General features: G+C 36.9%; 2 protein-coding genes and 1 pseudogene across 2 annotated transcripts; 2 read left to right on the top strand and 1 right to left on the bottom strand.

Annotated features, from left to right (window-relative positions):
• The first annotated feature begins 11 nt into the window (after positions 1–11).
• Positions 12–2,519, top strand: LOC106406455 (phenylalanine--tRNA ligase, chloroplastic/mitochondrial). The gene is made up of 10 exons (XM_013847128.3): positions 12–357; positions 492–685; positions 765–971; positions 1,075–1,192; positions 1,360–1,436; positions 1,516–1,695; positions 1,785–1,829; positions 1,924–2,028; positions 2,151–2,264; positions 2,343–2,519. Exons 1-10 carry the CDS (start codon positions 171–173, stop codon positions 2,391–2,393), a joined length of 1,278 nt encoding a protein of 425 aa, XP_013702582.1. The 5' UTR covers positions 12–170; the 3' UTR covers positions 2,394–2,519.
• Positions 2,163–4,192, bottom strand: LOC106406456 (probable N-acetylglucosaminyl-phosphatidylinositol de-N-acetylase). Its single transcript, XM_022697984.2, has 10 exons — positions 4,084–4,192; positions 3,940–4,000; positions 3,794–3,864; positions 3,593–3,624; positions 3,482–3,526; positions 3,311–3,391; positions 3,164–3,231; positions 3,033–3,081; positions 2,778–2,932; positions 2,163–2,696 (listed from the first exon to the last, which is right to left on the bottom strand). The coding sequence occupies exons 1-10, from the start codon at positions 4,190–4,192 to the stop codon at positions 2,627–2,629; spliced, it is 741 nt and encodes a 246-aa protein (XP_022553705.2). The 3' UTR covers positions 2,163–2,626.
• Positions 4,193–14,934: 10,742 nt separating this feature from the next.
• On the top strand, positions 14,935–16,058 carry LOC125592013 (annotated as a pseudogene).
• The last annotated feature ends 62 nt before the right edge of the window (positions 16,059–16,120 follow it).

Here is a 16,120-nt window from a genome sequence, read left to right as displayed (position 1 = left end):
ATAGTTGTAAATTACCGAATTCAATCAATCCATTTACCAACCCTACTACTCTGACGACACGTCATCAGTGACTCTCTCTTTCGCAGCCGCCAGTCGCCACCGCGATCGGAGGCTCTGTCTCCTCCCTTCTCATCGACGGTTGTTGTTTGTTACTGAAATCAAAAGACGACATGACCATTTTCTCAGTTCAGTCCACTATCTTCACCCGAGCTTCCGTCGCCATCCTCTCCAGCAATGGACTCAACCGCTTCTCTTTCGCTTCTTCCTTCTCCTCCTCACCTCTCCCCAAAACGAAGAAGCGGCGGTTCCCAATCGTCTCCGCCGTCGATATCGGTGGCGTCACGGTCGCTAGAAACGGTTCGTGTGTCATCATTACATTACAGAACCGCTCTTGAGTTTCTTTTGTCTTTACGGGTTTGTTACAAAGCATCAAGAGAAGAAGTCGAAAGTTTAACATTTTTTTTTTTTAAATACTTGCTGTGAATTTGCAGATGTGGTGAGAGATGATGATCCTACAAACAATGTACCGGACTCTATCTTCTCCAAGCTTGGAATGCAGCTCCACAGACGTGATAAGCATCCTATTGGGATCTTAAAGAATGCTATTTACGACTACTTCGATTCCAATTACGCTAAACAGTTTGAGAAGTTTGAAGATCTCTCTCCTATTGTTACCACCAAACAAGTAAGTGTTGTTCACTCTCAAGAGTCAAGAGCCTGTATCTTTTTAACTGGAAACATGATCTCTTAACTTTTGGTGCCAGAACTTTGATGATGTGCTGGTCCCTGCTGATCATGTAAGCAGAAGCCTTAATGACACGTACTATGTCGACTCGCAAACTGTTTTGAGATGCCATACTAGTGCTCACCAAGCTGAGCTTTTGAGGGAAGGTCATCGACGTTTCCTTGTTACTGGTGATGTCTACCGTAGAGATTCTATTGACTCTACTCATTATCCTGTTTTCCATCAGGTGTTGTTCTATTCTCTAGCTCCCTTTTTTTTTTGCTTACTTTGGCTGTTTTGCTCGACATCATACGTTTGGTGTTTATATATTTCTTTATTATGTAATACAGATGGAAGGCTTTTGTGTTTTTTCTCCTGGGGACTGGAACGAGTCTGGCAAGGATTCCACGTTATATGCAGCTGAGGATTTGAAGAAATGTCTAGAGGGTTTGGCACGTCACTTGTTTGGTAAGTTAAGATCCATTTAGCAGAAGTCATTTTCAACTATTTATAATCTTCAGATAGTTTTAGGATGATTGTAGCATCAAATTTAAAATGAAGATGAAACAGTTTTTACATAGAAGAAGCTTGTGAGTCTCTTTACTCTTTTAATTTAAACGTTCTTTGGCTGCCAGGTGGAGTGGAGATGAGATGGGTTGATACGTATTTTCCATTTACCGAACCATCTTTCGAGCTTGAGATATATTTTAAGGTAATCTCCTCCCTAAAGAGAAGTTGTGTGTTTGGCTAGCAATCTTATCTAACAAGCTTTTATCTGGTTATTGATTCAGGAAGACTGGTTGGAAGTTTTAGGCTGTGGGGTGACGGAGCAACGAATTTTGAAGCAGAGTGGATTAGAAAACAATGTTGCTTGGGCCTTTGGACTTGGATTGGAGCGACTTGCTATGGTTTTGTTTGACATCCCTGATATTAGACTTTTCTGGTCTGACGATGAACGGTTTACGTCCCAGGTGACTTCTTGGTTGACAACTTACAATATTGACATGATGAGGTTTTATTTCTTCTTCTTGAATCAAATGCATTTTGATGGTACGTGCAGTTTAAAAAAGGAGAGCTTGGAGTCAAGTTCAAGCCATTCTCAAAGGTATAACAAAGCTTTTTCCATCTTCATGTTCATCATGTCTCGTGGACGAATGAGTTTCACTCCCAAGACTCAATTCATGTACATTGTTCTGTAGTATCCGCCTTGTTACAAGGACATCAGTTTCTGGATCAGTGAATCATTCACAGAGAATAACTTTTGTGAAGTTGTGAGAGGAATCGCTGGGGATCTTGTTGAAGAGGTACATCACCTTTATCTTTTGATTTTTTTGGGGAAAGAATACTAATACTAACTTCACTTGTATCATCGTCATGTTCTTTGGAGTGATTGTTTATATACCGTTTTTTATTATTTCACTCACAGGTGAAGTTAATCGACAGTTTCACCAATAAGAAAGGGATGACGAGTCACTGTTACAGAATTGTTTTCCGTTCCATGGAGCGCTCTCTTACAGACGAGGAGGTCAATGATCTTCAGGTAATGATCACTTCTTACTTCTCCTTTGTTACTTGTAACTGTTAAACTGTTCTGGAATGGTATATTTTCCAAATACAGAGCAAGGTGCGTGATGAGGTGCAAAGAAAGCTAAATGTTGAATTAAGGTAGAGTTTGCTGGAGAAGATGATGAACATTTCGTGTTTTAAATTTTTGTATTTCCTATAATATTTTGTTACCTTGGAAGAATTTCATTACATTGAATAAAAATATATATATATGTACATTGTGGATGAATTGTATCATTGTGGATCCTACATTACAAAGATACAACTTCTGTTTTCAAAAATGAAAGTAATTATTCAATCAACTTCACAAGCAAGGTGCCCTCTTCAAGATCTGACTCAAGGGTTGATTCTTTGAAGTGTATTCGTGTATGTATAGCTTGAAAATGAAACGAAAAGCTTTCTAAACCTGCACATTCACAGAAAAAAAAAGAGCACACGGTCGTTATCACATCACATTCATCATGGCCAGAGATAAAGATTGACATACCACACCCATTGGCTTAAATGTTGTGCCATTGCTTCATAGCTTTTCAAAGGCTGCTCGTTTATGATGATTACCTTACTCCGATGTCTTTTGGCTGACAAGATTGACAGCCAAATGTCGATAGGTCCACAGTACTTGCGAAAGGTATTAAGGCTTACCTTGATGCACATAAGAGTGTTTTTAATCAAGTTCATAATCAAAAGGTGCTTGCCTATGCTATTTAGTTCCAAAAATAAATAAAAAGTTTTAAAGACTTACAAGTTGCCAAGCTTTGATATTTCTTTCTGAATTAGTCTGCAAGAACTTTCTGCATGTACAACAACACAGTGATGAGGTAAGGATTTTGCGGTTTTTAGGACTCGGGGATTAAAACAAGTCTTGATACGTACACTACTCCACGGTGCACATCACGGTGATTGCAATGACCCGAGACACCATAGCTGTCGAATGTCATGATCTGAAAGAAGTACATGAAGAACCAGGTGTAGAAATGTTATCTAGTAGTGTATACCTTGATGAGCATGCTTTAAAGGTACCGTGTGAATATCGTGACTAATGACTTCTTCACTGATGATTTCCGTTAACAAATCATGGCTCCATACTTGCCCAAAACCATCCTGAGAGAGTGAATATAATAAACTCACTGCCATCAAATGAGATTGTTAATGAAATATACACATGTGCTGGGGAAACATAACAGCACTAACCTGTAAATTTGGATGGTCCACAATCTTTAACTGTTGAAGAGGAACCTGCATCACATTTATATATTATCAAACTCGTCCTTCACTACGATAACAAGAAAAACAAGCATTTACCCTGAGTACTGCACAAGCCTGATGCAGCTCATCTTACCTGAAACAAAAATAAATTCATCTTTAATGCCTAAAATGTAACAAAGAGATTCCTCAGGTCCCATCAATGTAAATCTCTAGATAAACATGCAATTATGTCGTGGCACAAAAAGGACTTATGTTGGTCGTACAACTTTGTATAGAAAATATGACAAGGCATGTTACCAGTGGACAAGCATAGGATGTGAATGTTGTAGGCATTGGCAGTTAAGTAGTTTATCGTTGGAGAAAAGAAACTGTCAAAAGACTAATCTCTCAGTCTAATAATTCCAACAAGAGAGCAGAGAGATAGATGCAGTCTCAAATCTTACATTGACTCATCATCAGGATGTGCAATGACAAACAACACATTTATCTTGTGATGTGTTTCACCTGAAAGTCCAAGACAATGAGATATCATCAAGTTCTGAAGAACAACAAGTAGGCAATAAAATGCCATCTTTGAGGCTACTTGCCATCATCAAGAATCACAGCTTCTGAACTAAATGTTGCTCCAAAGAAAATCTTGCATACAGAAGCGACCCAGATAACAACCATAGAAAGAGCAGCCACAAGCCATGCCATATCTGACGTCAGAATCAATAAAAACATGAACATTCTCATGTACTCGTATATACACATCTAAGAAAGGCCAAAGAATGCAACTTTAAAACCTACCGAACCTGGTGCAAGAGATTAGGACAGCGTCGAGACTGTTCCACGGCAACGCGACGGCTTAGGCGACTCTAAAATGAGAAGGAAGAAAATTGTAGGATTGGGCTTTTAAAAGGCCCAGTTACGGCCCAAATTATTGCGTCATGTAGAATCACTCAGTATTGTTTTGCGATTGCGTTTTAAGTTCAGACAGGGAATATTGTTAGAAATGATAATGAGTTCACGAGTTCAGCTTTAAGCTAAAACTACTTTTACTTTATATAATTTCCATTAGGACAATAAAGTATAAAAAATTTCCCGACAGATCAAACTGCCTTCACGTTACTTATGCTCCCTCCCACCTTATTATATATTTATTTATACAAACTGCCTTTTGTTATAATTATTCATTCAGATCAAGCTTTTCCCATTGCACCAAAACACGGTAACATGCATAATCATTAGTCACAAGTTGAACTATTATTAAAACTATATGCTTTTCATCTCTCTTTATTATATTCCATTTACTTGACCGCGTAGTTTCCGTTGATGTGTGAATAACTTTGGTATATATCACACGATAAGTCGGTACGAGCTAGGGCAAAACAGTATTTAAAACTTTTTACCATGTACGTATGTTTGTTTTTTTTTTTTTTGAACTTATGTACGTATGTTTGTTGCTGTCAGATATTATGAATCGCAGATTGATATAGTATTATAGTCACCACAAAACAAACAAAAAAAATCGCAGAGATAATACAGTTATTTTAAATGAAACGAGGAGGACATATATAATCATTAATATTATAAAATTTGTGATTTTCAGAGTTATTAAATAGAGTTTGGATCGGGAAAATGTGCAAGACTTGCAGTGTTGTGATTCATGACCGTATATGACAGTGAAAACATGTACGAATCCTTACGGAAGATTCCGTATATTTTTCTTTTCTTATAATTATGGGCTGGAGCCTGGAGTTGATTTCTACATTTTTCTATTTATAATTTTATCACATAAACCTATTTTATTTATGTTAATTATATTTGGTTCATTCTGATCATTTTAGATGGAAGACCAGCTATATACCTTTGTTACCCTTTACTAAGTAAAACCCGAGTTAGCTTCTTTATAAAAAAAACAATTTGGTACCATGAGGCCTTAAGCCTATAGTAGTACTAATCTAATAATCTGTCACATTTGATTTGTCGTGTCAGATATTCCGATTCTCAATGTCAATCATTTTGCTGGTCTCAAACTTTATTTAGCTGAATGCATTTTTGAAAATTGTGCAGTTATATTACCATTTCTCCATAATTCTTGGAGATAATCTCATGCTTTCGTATCCAACCATTTTATTTTAGCTTATATTCGTCTAAATGAATGTGGGTAAGTCACTTGATTGAGTATTGAGTTTACGGAGAATGTAAATTCTGCGTTTCAATACCAACTATAAATTTTTATTAAGAGTAATTAATAATTTTAGTATCAAATTGTGTTATTAAATATCACAAATTCTACTAATATTTAAAGAAATATTTATGGGTGGTAGACGATTAATTATATATATATTATTCACAGTATGCATTTATATATGCATGGAATGAAAATAGAGATGTAAATATATATACATTATTCCTTCCCCATTACACTATCATATTATATAAATTATGCACATGTGAAGCAGAATTGGGTGGACTGAGAATGAGAGGAGAAGCACATGGAAGCACACTTGCATGAACATGTTTGTATTCACAGGCAAACCACTCTCAATATTATACATTTACGAAGAAGTTGCAAACATCACAACTCCTACTACATTATTTCTTTCACTGCATATTTTTCACTTTTGCTTTTTATATGAAAACTTTTTCGAACCAAAAGAGGGTTTTTATAAGTGTTCGTCTCTTCAAGTGGAACTTGAATTGGGGTATACACTTTAAAAAATAACAATTTTACACTTACTCTTGATTTATTCTTGGTATTGTTACTTTTACCTTTTTAACTTGAATTTAATATGATCAACACACTTAATTATATATATAGGGAAAAAATTGGTTTAACCCTTATTTATCAATTAATTACTAGTTTAACTCTAATTTATTTCAATTACTAGTTTATTTTAATGCCTAATTTACTCCTATTTCATTTGTTAACAAAAACAATAATTACGAAAATGACACTACCAAATTTTCGGAGTATTTACGATTTTACCATCACCATGTTTGTTTTGTCAATGTCTTATGTAGCCACAAATTTAAATTTAATTATTCTTCTTTAATCACAGTTTTATTTTAAAATTGATAGACTTAATAAAATTTCTACAGATTTGTTATAACAAATTTGTCATGTTTTACCACATATTTATTAATTTCACAGATTTAATAGGGAATCATTAGATTTAATTTCTGTAACCACAAGTTTACTTAATTTGAACAGATATACGTATGATTTGATAGATTTGTTTTTCCATTGGCCACAACTTTATTTATTTTAGACAAATTTAATTACATTTCGACTGATTTAGTATTCATTAACCACAGATTTATTTTATTTTGATAGATTTAACTAGAATTTGATAGAATTATTTATTTATTGACCACAGATTTAGTTACAGTTTGATAGATTTTTTAAAAAACTTGACCACAGATTTAATTAGATTTAACAGATTTATTCACTTTTTACTACATATTAAGTTATAGTTTAGTAGATTTGTTTATTCTTTGACCATAGATTTATTTAATGTCACTAAACCAATTATTTTATTAACCGATGATTTTATTTAATTTAATTTAAACCATAACAGATAAAAACCAATAAATAACTGAGATTTAGTCTAGTAATCAACTTTATACATAAACTTTACTTAGTTATATATTTCTGTCTAATTAATCATATGATCAGCAAATGCTGTGTATACTAAACTTTTACACTGCTTGGTTAGCGAAATATTTATTTGTACAAAATTAAAAGTTGTTAACTTCGTGGTCAAAGTTTCCTATAAAATTGTCCTTCGTCCAATAATTTGATTAACTATTATTACAATTTCTGCAACTTCTCGCGCAATGCTGTTGTTGTTGTTGCCGGGCTTGTTGTAGAAATCTGAAGACTGGTCATATGTAGAAACTGAGAGAGGATATTCCTAGAATACTTTGTTAGAAGACAACCACTAATGATTATGTTGTTTTGAGTAAAGAGAGTAAGATAAAAATAATGAATTATGTGACATATATACACACACATATATGTATGTATATACTGAAACATTTAAAAACAGATCGTTGCTCCAATGAAATTTTAGAACTAAATCATATGTATACAATAATCGTAAAACTCTAAAATGTTTAAGATTATAAACAAAAGTTGTAATCACTATGTCTTATATCTTGCCACATACATAATTGCAATAAAGATATACACACATACATAATATAAAACTCAATTTCTTGCAATAATCACTACAAGAAAACAGCGACATACCGAGGAAAAAAAATCGTCGATATGTCGTCGGAATAACGTTATTCCGACGACATACCGACGAAACAAGTCCTCGGAAATAACTCCTCGGAAATTCATTTTTCCTCGGAAATCCCTCGGAAATTTCCAACAGAATTCCGAGGAAAAGAATTTCCGAGGAAACTCCGAGGACCACCAGTTCGTCGGAAAGGTACTCGAAATATACTGAAGGAGAACTTCCTCGGGATATTTCGATGGACTTTCCGATGGTCCAATCCTCGGAAGTTCCGACGAAATGTTCCTCGGAATTTTCATCGGGAATTTCCGAGGAACGGAGCCCTCGGAAAATTCCGAGGAAGGAGTCCCTCGGTATATTCCGACGACTTATTCCGAGGAAATGTTCGTCGGAAATTTTCGAGGGTTCATTTCCTCGGAATTTCAAAAAAGATAAAATTTTTGAAATTTAAATTCGAAAATATAAAATTAAAATTAAAATTAAAATTGAAAACATATTAGATAATATTCAAAGTTGTACAAATAAAAATAAAACATTCCGAGTTTTTGAAAAAAAAAAAAAACTACGGGTCTTGCACGTTCGGGAACACCTCATTCGGGTACATCCTCTGCATCATCTCCATCATTTGCTGGTTCAGCCTCTTCTGTGCCTCATAGCCCGCCTGTTGAGCCGCCATCTGGATCTTCAACAAAGATATACGATCATCCTTGTCCTTCAACTGAGCCGTAAGTACTTCTGGATCAACAAAAGGCGGTGGTGCAGAAGAAGGAGGAACCGACTGGGGGCGACGATCCAAACCGACCAAACGTCCCTTCTTCTTTGGAACCTACTGAAATAGAAAATAGCCAAATTTAAATAATATAAAAAGATGATAAAATAAAAATCAAGAAATAAATGAATTGAACTTTAAAAAAAAGAACTTACCGATTCAACGATTTCGTTGATTCGAAACTGGGACAAGTTGGTCGAAGCCGTCGAATCGTCATCCTCGGTTTGAAGCTGAGACACTTTGTCTTGCACCTGAGTTTGGACCAGGGTGACCACTTCCCTCACAAGACCATCATCAATCTGGCCGGTCTTCTTGTTGGTATACGCCTTCTTCATTAGGGCGAGATCATCAACCGGCTCGCCATCATTTTCTTCCGCCTTGAAAAATATATAAATTAAACAAACATTAGAAATTAGAAGAAATGCACAAAAAATAAAATTTCAAAACTTAAATAATTGAAGAAAAAGCGGCTAAACTTACCATGCGATCCCCCAGAGTGACAATAGATTGAGTACCCAAGTTATGCTTGAAGACGCCCTTCCCTTTACGGTCGCTCATGCGGTTGGTGGAGTTGGTGTTAGAAGTTTCTTTCGTCTCTTCCTTATCCCAATGCACACAAAACTCCGTCCAGACCGTGTTGTTCATCGATTTTGGGACCTTTTAATTAAAAAAAAATAGTTTAATAAATAAAAAAATAGTTTAATAAATTAAAAACAACTTTGTTGATTTTCCACTTCTTCTTCCACTCGTGCATCTGCTTCATTTCTTCTAGTTCGTCCTCTGTGGCATATCTATATTCGAACCGCTATTCTGCCATGAAAATCCTGTACATATGATGACAATAATGTAATTAATTAAGATTTAAATTTCAACTTGTTAAAATAAAAATTTGTAAGCTAATTTATTTACCTCTCATATTGAAGAACATCTTCGCAGTTGGTGAGCAAATATGTTTGCAAATTATTGCGCTCCTGCTCAGTAAGCCGATGGTCCTTTGGTTTTCCGCTAAGTCGTCCAACGTCTGTGAAAATGTCTGGAACCGTAACATGATATGTTGTCCGTTCGCCTCTATCATCATGCCGAGCAGGTCTTCTGTTTTTGGTCTGAACTTCTGCTGGAAAGTAGTACTCGGCAAAGTTTGAAATTTCTTCATTGATCATCTGTGCGACTATAGAACCTTCCACCCTACTTAAATTTTTCACCATCTTCTTCAAATGGAACATATATCGCTCATACAGATACATCCATCTATACTGCACAGGACCACCAAGTTCCAATTCTCTTGCCAGGTGAATAACAAGATGCTCCATAACATCAAAAAATGAGGGAGGAAATATCTTCTCAAGGTTGCACTGAATCACGGCAATGTTAGTCTTCAAATTTTCAATACCTTCAAGAGTCACTGATCTCGTGCATAAATCGCGGAAAAAACCACTTATCCCTGCAATTGCTTCATGAACATTTCGTGGTAATAGTTCCTTGAAGGCAAATAGAAGGAGGCGCTGCATCATTACATGGCAATCGTGGCTTTTCAAGCCAGTAAACTTTCCTTCCTTTATGTCGATAAAGTTACGCAAATTAGATGCGTAACCGTCTGGAAATTCTACATCGTTTTAAATCCAATCAAAGAACGCATCTTTTCCCTCTGCATCAAGTCGGTATATGGAAAAGGAGCCCTACCATTCTCATCAACATGAAGTTCTGAACGAGCACATATATCGACTAAATCCAGTCTTGACTTCAAATTATCCTTTGTTTTACCTTGAACATTAAGGATCGTGTTCATGAGATTGTCAAAAAAGTTCTTCTCAATATGCATGACATCTAAATTATGCCTTAGCAGATGATCCTTCCATTATGGCAGATCCAGAAAATACTTTTTTGTGCCAGTTATGTAAGTTTCCAACAGCATCTACCGGAAAACGCTCATGTCGACCGACGTCTGGCGTCCTTTCTGCACCAAAATCTCTTAGTTGTGTCTTCAAATCTTTCCCACAAATTTCCGGAGGTGGACTGTCAAACACCCTCTTGTTCTTCGTAAACAAATTCCTACTCCTACGATATGGATGATCAGGTGGTAGGAATCTCCTGTGACAGTCAAACCAACACGTTTTCCTTCCGTGTTTTAGTTGGAAAGCATCAGTGTTATCTTGACAATATGGACATTATAGCCTTCCATGCGTTGTCCATCCAGATAACATACCATATGCTGGAAAATCACTTATTGTCCACATTAGTACTGCCCGCATTTGAAAGTTTTCTTTACACGAAACATCGTATGTTTCAGCACCTTGAGCCCATAGTTGTTGCAACTCATATATTAGTGGCTGAAAAAACACATCAAGCGATCTCTTAGGATGCTCTGGTCCGGGAACGAGAATCGAGAGAAACAAAAATTCTCGTCGCAAGCACAAGTTTGGGGGTAGGTTGTATGGTGTAAGAATGACTGGCCATTGAGAATACTGTCTTCCACTCTTGCCAAACGGGTTGAAACCATCAGTACATAATCCAAGGTAGACATTTCTTCTCTCATAGGCAAAGTCGGGATACTTTGATTGGAAATGCTTCCACGCTTTTGCATCTGAAGGATGTGTGATCTCACCATTGGGTAAATCTTCCCCTCTAAAATGATCATTTACCATCTGCTCAGTACCTACACCATAATCTACATCCGTTCTAATTGGTTCTTCTAATCTAACCGCTGGCTGAGGTTCGCTAGTACTACCATGTTCATAATCAGTTTCCCCATGATGATACCAAATTTTGTAACTTCGTGTAAACCCACTCAAGTATAGATGAGTCCAAACATCACACTCTTTAATAACCTTTCTATTTATACAATTAGAGTAAATATATCTTAACATACCTGTTTTTGCTTCCGGTTGTCGGTGAACTAACCACATGAATTCGGTTATACCTCGTTGGTATTCTTCCGTAAGCAATCTCGTGTTCGGATCCAAATGAGGTCGATCGATCCAAGAACAAAAATAATTTGAAGAAGACATGTTTTTTATGAATCAAATTCGTGTGTAAAGAGAGTAAGAGGGAGGATGAAGATATGGAGTGAATGAAGAGGAAGAGGGGTGCTTGTATTTATAGTTGAAATCGTGTCGACAGACCGAGGAAATTCCGACGGAATTCTGACGCCAACGGCTAGTTCGTCGGAATTTCCTCGGAATTTTTAAAATCCCCCAACGGCTCTCCAACGGCTCTCTAACGGCTATAATATATCCTCGGAATTCATCGATTTTTTTCGAGGAATACATTTTTCCTCGGTATTCCATAAGAATATTCCGACGGATTGATATTTCCTCGGAATTCCGTCGGTATATTCCGAGGAAATTCCGAGGAAACCAAATTTTGTGTTTCCTGGTTTCCTCGGAATATCCTCGGAAATCCTTCGGGATATTCCGATGATTTAATTTTCCGTCGGAATGTCCATTAGAATGCCGATGTTTTTTTGTAGTGAATGTAATGCTATTAAAGCTGAAAAAACCTGGCCTTGGAAAAATCATAGATATATCGAACCAAGTTTCTTTTTTTTGAGCAACTGATGATTGGATTAAAAAGGAGAGTTTAGTGCAGAGGGCCTGAGGCCAGCACTGGGAGTTTGTTACATAAAGAGGCCTTGGTCCATGAGTCTGCAGGCCCATTTAGAATCCTAAAGATGAACGATGCGTAGAAAGAAGAAAAGGAAGAGACGATAATCGATTCAATGTCCGAAATAACTCCATAGAGCTCCACAGATCTTTGATTCGTGGTGATGGCTTGAATAAGCCCCTTGCAATCTGATCGAAGCCAGATGGTGTTGATGTTGAGCGCTACCGCGTGCTCTAAAGCCCCTCGAACCGCCAGTGCTTCCGCCATTAGTGGGGAAGAGACATGAAGTTGATGCACACACCCTCTATTGATTTCCCTTCATGTCTGAAATGTGAAGATCCACGCCAAGCCTGCTTCTCTGGTTTCCTTACACCACGCGGCTTCAGTGTTACAGATGATGGTCGATGGTGATGAGATCTGTGAAGGTAGCTGAGGCGCTGGGGGATTGCTTGGTAGTTGAGCGATTGATGTTTGTGATGTTTCCCATTCCCGTAGAAGCGCAATGGCTTTGGAGATAACTTCCGGCGGTGTGATCTGTTTGTTCTCGAAAGTGTGAAGGTTTTCTGTTTGTCTTCAAGAACGAGCTCTGTAGAGTGTCTCTGAAGGAAGTGCAGGTGCGCGAGCTTAGCGGAACTGACCAAGGGCATAGCTCCCAGACAGCCACCGCCATGTCGCATTGGAAGAGGATGTGTTCCAGTGTCTCCTCCTCTCCACACCTTGAGCATAAGGTATGACCTTGCAGGCCCCGTTTGCGGAGGTTTTCTTCCGTTGGTAGGTTATTTAGGGCGCAGCGCCGTATGAATAACTTGATCTTTTGAACCAAGTTTCTTAAGGATCGTTTTTTGAAAATGGCTTTCTCATACATAATTTGTTTATATTGACAATTTATTTGATGATCCAAATATATGTTTTCTTAAGACTTCTATATTTTGTTATCAATAAAAATATAACCAACATAGTGAATTCAATCAATTAAATTCTCTTCTGTTTCTTAAAAAACTAATACAAGGATTGGCCTATAGGGGGCCTTGGTTTTGGGGACAAAGAACATTATAGGAGAGGTCTCACAAGTCGCAAAATATAATAGTAAAATAAATAAATACAAAATATAATAGCAAAATAAATAAATAAAAAACAAAGCACATGTTCTGACACATGAACATGGTTCCTTCTTCACTTCTCCTTTTCTTTTGCTCTTTCTACAGCTCATCTATCTCAATCGCTCCACTCTTCCACTACTCTCAGCCTCCCACTTAATTCATTCTTTCTATTTCCTTTGTATTTTATTGTAATTCTTTCTCCCTTGAATTAGCATTACACTGTCATAAATTTCTATAGTGATGATTGGTTTTCTTGTTATTTGATTGTTTATAGTAAGGGGGGGCTAATTTTACATATATACATGCTTCTCTATATATGTAGTAAAATTGTGCATGTGAAGGACAGAAAGAGAAGTGTATTAATTGTATTTGACTATTCTTTTTTTGTCATTTGATATAGTGTTCACTCTTATGCTATCAACTCATTAATGGACATACACAATGCGTTACGGATTCGTAGACCATGATTAACGGTGAAACTCAAATGGTTTCTTTTTTTTGTCTGAATAAAAAAAATTAAAAAATTAAAAATCAAGCGGACTGTCACGTGTCAGTAGGGTCCGCGAACAGTGCAAGAAACCATCGAATAGCGGTCCTTATTCCGGCTATTCTGCAACCAGTTTTTGCTTTTTTGTGGGCCCCCCTTAAAAAACCCACTAAACACCCTGTCCTCGCCCGATAATCATGTCCTTAGAGCACGATTAACAAGGTTCTTAGACCATGATTAACCACAGTCTCTTAACTGGAGTTCTTAGTTTCGGCTAAGAGATGGTTCTTAGTTTTTCTTAGATTTTAACTAAGAAAAACCAAAAATCGTCTCTTAAATAAGAGATATAAGAGCCGTCTCTTAGCCGAAAAGTGTAAAAAAAACAAACAAAAAAATGTCAAATCATGAGTTAAAAATCCTGGCTAAGAGACCGATGTTAATCATGCCTTTAGAGCGGAATTCTTAGCGGAATATAAGACATTGTCTCTTAGCTTTTAAATAAAAAAACTAAAAACTTCCATTAATCATGCTCTTATGTCTAATGATACTTGCATGTGAAATTGTGCGTTGAACTAAACAACAATACAAAGCTGCGTTTTAAGATTTACCAAGAGATATAAGTTTGTAGTTTGTGAAAGTTGCACTTGGTAGCATCAGGCATGTGTAGCATTTAAATCATACAATTGATGAAACCATATTTAAGGCTAAGGTTGCAAATATATTACAGCTTCAAGCTCGATTTAACTGTATGGAAAATACTTTGCATGAACCAGTTGATCATTTTGGTTTCCCACCAGATCCTATATAAGTAAAGAGAGCAAATAGAAGCATCCGGCCAAGTGTGAGATCGGCGGCCGGCCAGGAACCAAGGCGGAGGAAGGAGGAGAGAAAAGCTGGAGCATGTGGAAGAGAGAAACCATAAGAATGTTTCCAAAGGATACTTACTATATGTTTATACATTTTTTATACAAAAAGCTTTTAAATAATTTAGCAAACAAATTAAGGGAGGAGGGGTTCATCAAGAGCACGTGCTGCCTGATTCTCCATTTTCTCTCAAGACCTCAAAGCTTTTTTTTTTCCTTCCCAAACAGCTGTTTCATAGCTGTCTGATCTCTATCCCTCCCCATGTGACCCCACTCAGAGATATAAACCCTTTGAGATCGAATCCATATACATAAATTAATTTTAGATTTTTCTATTTAAAATTATCTTATCTCATGCATCCCCTCTCTCTTATATCTATTGCTCTTTTTGTATAACTACTCTTTGTTATACATAGCCATTTTAGTTACTCTTGTTCGTTTCTCATTCCTCCTCTCTATCTCTCTCATGGTTCTTTAAAACTTTGATCATCTTGAATACATCTTGATCCTTTCCTTTGTTTTTTTATCTTGGTTTCTTCTCTTAATTCAATTTTTTTTTCTTTTCTTGAAATCCAATAAATAAAAAGTTTTTTGTTCTTGTGTGTGTGTGCCATTACAACTCATTAATGGCACAACTCCCTCCAAAAATCCCAACCATGACGACCACAACGACGCCGCATTGGCCTGACTTTTCCTCTCAGAAACTCCCTTCCATCGCCGCAACTGCCGCCGCAACAGTAGCAACCGCGGGACAACAAAACCCTACGTGGATGGATGAGTTTCTCGACTTCTCATCGACTCGTCGTGGGACACACCGCCGTTCAATAAGCGACTCCATCGCTTTCCTCGAAGCTCCTTCCTCCGGCGTTGGGAACCACCACTTCGACAGGTTTGACGACGAGCAATTCATGTCTATGTTCAACGACGACGTGCACCAAAACCACCACAACAACAATCACAATAACCACCATGGCAGCGTCAACGGCAATGTTGGTCACACGCGTTCTTCTTAAAACCTCAAACCGTCGGATCCCAACAGCCTAAGCGAGGAGGACAACAAAGAACAACCACCGTCCGATAATAATCTCATGGACACCACAGACAATAACAACGTCGCCGGTAACAATTATAATGAATCAGATGAGGTTCAAAGCCAATGCAAAACGGAGCCACAGGACGGTGCTCCGTCGTCGGCGAACCAAAACTCCGGCGGAAGCTCAGGCAATCGGATTAACGATCCCAAAAGAGTTAAAAGGTAACCTAATAGTTTGTTGTTATATACTATTCTATAAATAAACAAGAAGGTCATGCATGCACGTACAGTTATAATATCTGAGAATTCGATTTTATTATAACCGGTTACTAAAAGAAAGTATACTATTTAATAAGAAAATAGGTTAAATTAGTGTCACATCATAATAATAATAAACTGAAAATTCTACAGGATTTTAGGCAATGAGCTGAGAAAAACTCTACGAAGGAATTTTAGTCTTACAAATAGATGCATATAAAGAAAACAAAGATAAATGGGGATTGTAAAAGTGTCAAGCCGATGGATCAGCGAGCTTCTCAA

The sequence above is a fragment of the Brassica napus genome, chromosome C8 (genome assembly GCF_020379485.1).
Source record: "Brassica napus cultivar Da-Ae chromosome C8, Da-Ae, whole genome shotgun sequence".
Lineage (NCBI taxonomy): Eukaryota > Viridiplantae > Streptophyta > Magnoliopsida > Brassicales > Brassicaceae > Brassica > Brassica napus.
This window is presented reverse-complemented; position numbering and strand designations above follow the sequence as displayed.